The 8,683-nt window shown below is 45.0% G+C and overlaps 1 protein-coding gene across 1 annotated transcript; it reads right to left on the bottom strand.

Moving 5' to 3' along the window:
- Nucleotides 1–3,248: 3,248 nt before the first annotated feature.
- Nucleotides 3,249–8,428, bottom strand: LOC147983673 (SNF2 domain-containing protein CLASSY 1-like). The gene is made up of 5 exons (XM_087543055.1): nt 8,344–8,428; nt 7,981–8,231; nt 6,246–7,634; nt 5,418–5,576; nt 3,249–5,325 (listed from the first exon to the last, which is right to left on the bottom strand). Exons 1-5 carry the CDS (start codon nt 8,405–8,407, stop codon nt 3,421–3,423), a joined length of 3,768 nt encoding a protein of 1,255 aa, XP_087399181.1. The 5' UTR covers nt 8,408–8,428; the 3' UTR covers nt 3,249–3,420.
- Nucleotides 8,429–8,683: the final 255 nt, after the last annotated feature.

The following is an 8,683-nucleotide window of genomic DNA, read 5'->3' on the forward strand; positions in this document are numbered from 1 at the left end:
GAGGATTTGGCGCGTTCATGGAGATGACAGACTGGCCAAACCTATGGCTAGCATTGTGCGTGCCAGATTACAAAGATATAAGGGCACACTATCTTAGTCTAGGCATGATAGGGTTAGCACAAATTGGATTGCGTTCAGAGAGAATTAACAATGCACCATTTACACTCAGCCAAACATTTTATTTCTCGAAGGGCCATTGGCCGTATTTTATTAGATGGGACAGCCAAACATTTTATTAAAATGGTGGTGCTGCTGGTGGTGTGGTACTAGCTACTGTAGAAGTTTCTGGATGGAGAAACTTCTGAAGTTTGGAGGATTTGGCGCGTTCATGGAGATGGTTCGCTCCTGATGGAAGGAGGGGAGTAGTCCACGGTTTGTCAACCTGTGGGCAGCATTACAGGGTTAGCACAAATTGGATTGTGTTGAGGAGAATTACAATGCACCATTTGCAGCCAGCCACATATTCAGGTTTTATTTTATTTTTGAAAAGGAAGATGTACCCTCGCCCTCTGCATTTGAACGATGCATGCAACCATTTTATTAATTATTCATAAAGACCTTTCAAAGTAATACATCAGGATGTCTGAAGCCGCCATCCAGGCAACACCTATTGTTACTCCTATTCCCTTAATAAAGCATGCTGAATGTCCGAGGCTAATACTAGACAGACATTGCACCAAAACCTAACATCTAACGCCACACACCGGTCCAGCGCACTCACAGCGGACACCACATGCGCACCCTACAAGGCTCGACACCATCGTCTTCCATCGATCCATCTTCATAGCAGAAACTGACGCATCGACCATGTTAGGCCTTTCTGCCATCGACGCCACCACGACGCCAAACAATGTCGTCCTCCTGCGCGAATCCATCCCCGCACATCGGACACCGAATCTGCACTCAGCCACGCTGTCGAGATCCGTCGCCATCAATGTGTAGGATGAAGCACCGCTCCACCAAAGTTGCAGTCCACTGGTCCCTCGAGCCCATGCACACCTCCAAGAACGACGCCCCCAGGGGGGAAACGACACAAGAGTGCCACCGTGTTCTGATCTACTGATCTAGGGTTTCCCCCGGAGGTAGCAGTTGTTGCCCTAGAACTTCTCCACAACGATGCCTCCAAGAAGGAAACGACACCGAAGAGCGCCGCCATTGCCGGTCTTGGCATCAAGTCGAGACTAGGTTTTCACCCAGATCTGTTCGGCGAACTCCATCCAGCTTTTTGTGGACGGATCTTCACCTTCTATGTCAGGGACCGGGCCAAAAGTACACAGTCGCCACCGCCTGACCGACCATGGCACCACCATGGTGCCAGAGCAGCCGATTACGTCAGGCCCACCGCACCAGCCTGCCGCCGCGCACCAGATCCGCCGGCTCGCCTAAGCCCATCTAGGCCCGGCGAGATCCGAGATTCAGGCCACCGCCACAGGGGCGTCGCCGCTATCGTCACATCCGCGCCTGGGATCCCGCCGCACCGCGCCGCCGAATCACCGGAGTGTCCATGTGGCCGCCGCCAGAGGGAGACACCACCGCGCGCGAGGGAGAAGTCCCTGCCACCGCCGTCATGGCCCACATCCCGGGCTTCGCCGGCGTGAAAGGAGGCCTAGGGCGCGGCGGCCGATCTCCCCCGTGTCGCCTAGGGTTGGCGACGCGAGGGTCGGGGTATGCTGTGCCGTTTCCCAAGATAATATATTAAATGGTTCTACATATATTAAGAATTCTGATCCTCTATGTTGTTTCATTAGTGAAATCGGGGAGAGACCCCTTTCTTGAAATAAAAAAGAGCTTGTACTTGAAGAACAGAAATTTGAAGGAAAAAATGGTGGAGCTGCACTCAGAACACAACACATAACTAGTGCTCAAAGTGCTGAGAAGCCTCTCTCAGAATAAACAGAGCCCAAAATTTCACGTGTTGATCGCTCGTTATCCTAAACAAGAAAATTCCACATGACGTCCTTCTAAACTAAACCGGTCTTTCCGGCACCATGTCGCAGATCTGGAAATAAACTAGCACTCACGAAACCGAAACGATTCCGAGCCACTTTTTCTCTCCGTATCTTTGAAGCAGGAAATATTATGGTGAAATACTAATTATCAAACTGGCATGTCCACTTGTATGCTTCTCCCTCTATAAACAAATGTAAGACATTTTAGGTCACTTTACAGATTTAGTAGTTTGTAAGTAGAAGAATAGAAATTTGAAGGAAAAAAATGGTGGAGCCGCACTGAGATCATGGCACATAACAAGTGTTCAAATCAATGGAAAGCAAATGTATTTTGGAGACGGTACCATTCCTCTCTCAGAATAATCAGCGAAACGAAAAAGGGGGTCCTTTCGGCCGTCCTTTTAAACTGAACTGATCTTTCCGACGCCATTTTGCAGATCTGGAAATAAAGTAGCATACACGAAACCGAAACGATTCCGAGCCCCCTTTTCTCTTCATATTTCTGAAGCAGGAAAGATATGGTAAAGTACTAATTATCAGACTGGCATGTCCACTTGTATTGGGCCTTGGCTAAGGCAGGTGGACATGATAAGGAGATCTGATGAGCAAGTGGGGGAGGCAGGCTCCCATCTAAAGCAACTGCTACCAGCAACCATGCCAGCCTGAACATCACACCGCATTGTTTCCTGCATCAAAGCCATCATCTGGTCCTTGTGATTCTTCAGAATTTGTTCTTTTACCCATCCCATATGTTTTTTTTCTCTCAGGGCAAGTGGGAGTTAATCTTGTTCGAGATGAGCGAAATTAAACTAGCTGCACAGAAATGGTGGTTGCATCCTTTTTTCTGTTGATGGAAAGGGAGGGCGGTCGTATCACTATCGGAGTATCGGTTAACGATCGAATGGTACTTCTAACTAAAAGGCACAGAAGATGGGACTTGAGGTTGGGACATGAGTTAATTTGGTTTGACAGGGTGAAGGATGGTACTACGAAGGAGACGCGAGCAACTTGACAAGCAAAGGCCCATAAGCAATAATTCAGTCGGGTCCTATCTGCGACATATCTTGTCTTGGAAGAATTTTGCAATGGCCCAAATGGTGAGATTCTTGAAATGCAGAAACTGACAAGGTTTTCCAGTTGCAACAAACAAAAGGGGGTTACACATACGTACCTGTCGTCGACGAATATGAAGCCTCATATGCCGAAGAAAACAAGCTGTTGCTGTTGAGTCTCAGTTTTGTGAAGATCTCTGTAACTGGTCATCTAGTGCAGAGAACCATCTGTGCTAGAATCAACAGAGGAGCATTACAAAATACCAGAGAAGTTCACATTAGATTAGAGCATGTCCACATATGCTATATATACACGAGGTCTCACATAAACGCGACGGCACAGGTCTAGAACAGATCAGGCCAACAAAATAGCCATGTAGGAGAGAGGGACAGGAGAGATAGAGCATCCTTTTGGCCGGTCAGTCCTGCTTAACTATCATATGGAAGGTTTTGGTCTTGTCTTCATCAGCAAGCTCCTCGAGAAGGCCATCATCAATATCAGTCACCGTGTTCCGTAGCGGATCATCAAAATAGCGTCCGTGGAAGACCATCTTCGCCATCCAAGCCTTCCTCCTGTTGCGGCTGTACTTATCCTCCTCCCATGTACCAGATGCCACCAGAAGGTAGACATACACGGTCCTCTCCTGGCCGGGCCTGAATGCCCGCGCGATCGCCTGCCTGGTCTTGGAGTGGTTCCACTCTGAATCCAGCATGACCAACCTTGATGCACCTGTCAAGCTGATGCCCTCGGCGCAGGCTGTCGTCGAAGCAATGAGCACCTTCCTCTTACCCTGACTGTCAGTGTTGAATTTGTCCATGACGTCGGAGCGGACGGGCAGCTCCTGATCACCTTGGAGCACCAGGACTTCCTCCCCGAGGCGCCATCCGAACACATTCTCGATCAACTCGACAAGAAAGCTTATCGGGGACACGTTGTGGCAGAATAGCAGCACCCTCTCCCCCCTGTACGACGACTTGTGCAGCAGATCGATGACAAACTTCGCCTTGCAACCGACAGCAAAGTCCCTCTTGTACTTGTCAACTTTATGCAATTCTTCTGGAGTGAAGTAAGTGCTACAAGATTTGATTGTTTTTATGAGCCATGGATGGATAGACGCAATCGTGATGAGCAGCTCAACCTCGAGAAGGTAACGGCCGCCGCATGACGTGGCCATCGATATTCTTGAAAGTATATCCTCTTGAATTTCAGTGGGTTTCATGAAAATTGTATATACATGTATCCCTGGAAGGCTCCTTAGCTTTGACCCTTCGAATGAATCGATGAACCCACATGTAAGCTTGTTTAACAAACTGATACCACCTGCCCGGTCCCAGTTGTCGCTGGACTCGATCATCTGCCCAACTCTGTCCACGAAGATGCGCCTTGCCACTGCTTCTCTATGTTTAGCTCTCCTGCCCCTTGTCTCCTTCTTCCTTTCTGGGACAAGCGCAGTCATAACATCGTCGACAAACCGAGGTCTGGCCAGAGATAGGGTGTTGAAATACTCTTCAAAGTTATTCTGGAAGACTGTACCAGACATGAGGATTCTAAACTCAGTCTTCACCTTCATCAGCACCCTCCTCAACTTGGACTTGTTGCTCCTCGGGTTGTGTCCCTCGTCGAGGATCAACAGCCCAGGGTTGTTGATCAGGACTTGCGCCATGAATGCTCGCTGCGGCAATCTTGAGTTTTCTTTGGCCAGACGTAAGAAAGATGAGTATGTCATGAGGAGAACACTTGGATGCTCATGCCACTTGCATAACTTGTCCAACCGATCCACAAGGCAAATATTTTTCCAGTTCGGTCGGCGAAAATTGCTTAAAATTGCCTGCAGTCTAGGATCAATAGGCCCCATTGGCTTGCCTCTTTTGTCAGTCTGGTGAAGCACATGCAGAGGAAGTGAAATGCCCCATTTCTCAAATTCTCTCATCCATGTATGGATAGCAGATTTTGGAGTAAGCACCAATGGCCGGCTTCTCGGGTGAACTTTCAAGTAACTGACAAGAAATGAGATCAGCAGCAGAGTTTTTCCTGATCCAGGAGTATGTGCAACCACACAGCCACCGGTACTGGCTGTTGGATTATACATTTCCTCAAGTTGCAGCGATCCCGCCAAGTTCTTCCAAATGAATTCAAATGCATTCCTTTGGTGAGGAAGTAGTTTAGGCTCAAGATCTGGTATTAAACCCCACAGGTTCCCGGAGCCCCTCAGTTCTGAAAACTCTGGTCCCAAGATTGCAAGAAGAGAAGGATCAAGCACAAGATCATCATGATCCAAATTGCGGCATCCAGGTCTCTCCTTGTTATAGCCATTACCATTGGCCTGCATGGAACGAATATATTATGCATCCTGTCGATGACAAGTCAAAAGTGAAAGCAGTGAAAAGATGTTGAAATTGCTTTAATTGGACCTACCATTTGCGGAAAGATATGCTTTATCTCCACACATACAACATTGCATAATCTGCACACCAGTCCAAGCCCCTCGTCCAGCATGCAGTCATGATCACATGGATTTTCTTCACTTTTACCTAAACCGGCAGTGGTTTGATGAACTGCTTCTGAATGTGAGTCCTGAAAATTGTATCTGTTCTTATTCTCAAAGTGCGGAAAAAAATGAGTAGCATGACATACTTTTTTTTATGAAGAACATCAAGTAATTCACGGCATTATGATTGCAAGGGCGCGCTAACAAATTTCCTTTGATCCATTATTTGTATACATCCTTTTATATGCTAAGTTGCTAGAAGCAACAATGATCAGTCAAATGACATAACATACCAAAATGTTACTATGTCACAGCATGTTGAACATTGCACTTAAAATAATTTATCATATTGCAACCAAAAAGACTTGTGATGTAGGAGTAGATGTACAACTTTTAGCGAGTTCCCACGGTTCGTCTTTCCTAATTGGCCAATTTAGTAGCAGATAATAAGGAAATATCAAGCAAAAAAGATGGTTTTGGTTAACATTAAAATTATCCCAAAAATATCTCATAATCCCTAAGGTTTCATAGATAGCTTTTTCAGAAGTACAGACAGACTCAGGCTTGAGTATATCAGGAATTCAGAATGAGAACTATCTCAGTATCTTAAATAAGATAAGAACAAAGATGTTCATAGCCACAAAAGGGACACAGCTGCTTGCATATTTCCAAATTCAAGGTCCTCCATTTTCACGAGAAGTTAAAAATCATTTCACGAGAAAGTTGAAAAATTATAAAAGAAATACAAAGCGTACCTGATTTTTCTCAAGCGCTAGTGTGGTCAATGAGTGGTCCATTTCTTTCCAAAATTCCTCAAGACCATCTTTCTCTTCTTGACTGTCATTATCAGCAGAAGCTGGCCATGTAAAATTCACTTCTCCGTAAAAATCTTGACCGTAATTCATCATCGGAGCACCTAGATTGAACTCAAAGTCCCTCTCCATTTCACTCTGGATGTTTCCTATGCATTGGTTTATCATTTTCTTGTATTCTCTTTCGCACATGTGTTCCTTCCTTTTACGACCAAATGCTGGCTCAGAATTGCCATTTAGGCTGCGTGATGAAGTAAATGACTTCCGCCGAAGAGATAAAGGGGGGCGAAGATTCTTCTCCTTACTCTTTGCAGGTGTCCGTGGAACATGAGGACCCGGAGATCTTTCTTCAACTGTACTCTCCTCCTTAACTTCCACAGAGCTGGGTTTTTCCTTAACAGGAGTTATCCTTGCTGTGCTCTTGTGCTTCCCTTCTGTGGTGTTTGGGTTTTCCTTGACCATGAAAACGGTTGCACTTGTTTGTTTCCGTGTGATATTCACTGGGACCTCTGCATAGGTTGATTCTACTTTAACCGGTGAATCTCGACGCAAAGCTCTTTGTGAATTGCCATGCTTGGTGGAAGGCGCATCACGTCTCTTCCACCTGTCACGACCAAAATTAGGCGTATCATAGCTAGTAAAGCGCTCTGCTTGAGTTTTCCGACGCTTTGAGCGCCTCAAATCCACTTGTTCATACGAGAAAACATCCAATAGACCATCCAACTCAGTCTTGACCGTAAATCTCCTGTCTTCCAATTGACCATCCAATTCAGCCTTCATAGTGAATCTCATGCCTTCTGTGAGATTGTGCTTCTTTGCATGAGTGACAGGGATATTCCTGATAATTGGGCATAAAGCCTCATTGCGTAGTTGGAATGAAACTATCTCCATGCTGTTGCCAAAGCCTGGAGGTGTGCTGATGGAATCAATATTGCAACGCGCTCGGCCTCCTTTGATGATTCTGTAGATGATGTTTCCTTCTACCAACTTGATGCTGAACTCCATTCCATTCAGGATAGACAAAACTACGAGATGTGCAATTTCTTGGGAGAATCTTGCACTTAACAGCTTGCTTCTGTTGTGAGAAAGGCAGTCCTCTGCACAACTCCATTGTATGCTTCCCTCATGGAGCTCCTTAGGTTGGAGCTTTTGCAAGAGGAAGATATTGTTTAGGGTCACCAGCTGCTCTCTTCTATCAGATATCACTTGTCCATTTTCTGTATTGTCAGGACATTGGTTCTTGTAGAGCATAATAACAAACAAGCAGAGACACTGATCTTCAATATGATTTCTCTTGATTGTGATGAGCCTTGCATCATGACACAGTAACATCTGCATGTATAAGAGAATAAAGTAATCAAGATATGATGCAGTTTTCCCTATACAGTTCATTGGTAGTTTAAACTCTTGGTTCCTTCTTTTGTAGTAGGGTTTTTGTCATCTTAAAGTTTCTTCTAATACAAGAAGCCACACATTTGGGTCTGTGTGTGAGAAAAAATACTGATATTAAATTACGTGCATAACAGGTGATGGTATGGCTTTTGCATTCAAGTCTTCATATTCAGCACATTATGTTTTTTTTTGTTCCTAAAAATTCATTACTGTGTACTTTTTGAAGATAAAACAGAATGGGTATGTAAAGCTTTTACAATTAATCATAAATAGTAGGTTGACATACCGAAGATTTCATTTCCCCAGTCGCACTTCCTTGCAGTTGATGAGACGATTGTACACAGATATCAACACCCGGCTTGAGAACATGTGAGCAGTCAAAGTACGTAGCCCTTCTGGAACGTAGGCGCAGATGATCCCCATCCACATTATGCTCGACTGTGGAACCAGAGTAGATAAATTTAACGAACAGACCACCATCCCTGACCCTTATACAATTAACTCCATGCCATGAGCCATCATAAAATGCTTCAAATGCTGCAAGCAAAGGAGATATTCAGTTATATATAGATAATTTTTTATGTAAAGTTATATATAGATATTTGATCCTAGCAGTGTTTAATGGATAATTGCCATGCTACTTGCTTACAGGTTTCACTGATGGGATGGCTCCGGCGACCTTTAGGTCCTCCCTTGAGCGTATCTTCAGCCATGTAGCTTAGCACCTCATGATGTGAAATTCAACTGCCTGCTAAGCAGAATTTTGTAATGGTTTGCTTCATACCGAAAAAGAAATCTGAATTTTTTGATCAACAATATTCTAAATGGACAGTACATGTCTGCCCCCGGTGGGCCATACAACCCCTAAATCTAGCATCAGTTCATGCTTTGAGATTCGCATGTTCTCGTCATCTTCGTTGTAGCACATCTCATTTCACATCTTAAAAAATTGAGCAACGAGATCTAGATTTGATTATTACTTAATCATT

This window comes from Triticum urartu, chromosome 2A, assembly GCF_056163025.1.
Source record: "Triticum urartu cultivar PI428250 chromosome 2A, HENAU_Tu73, whole genome shotgun sequence".
NCBI classification, from domain to species: Eukaryota; Viridiplantae; Streptophyta; class Magnoliopsida; order Poales; family Poaceae; genus Triticum; species Triticum urartu.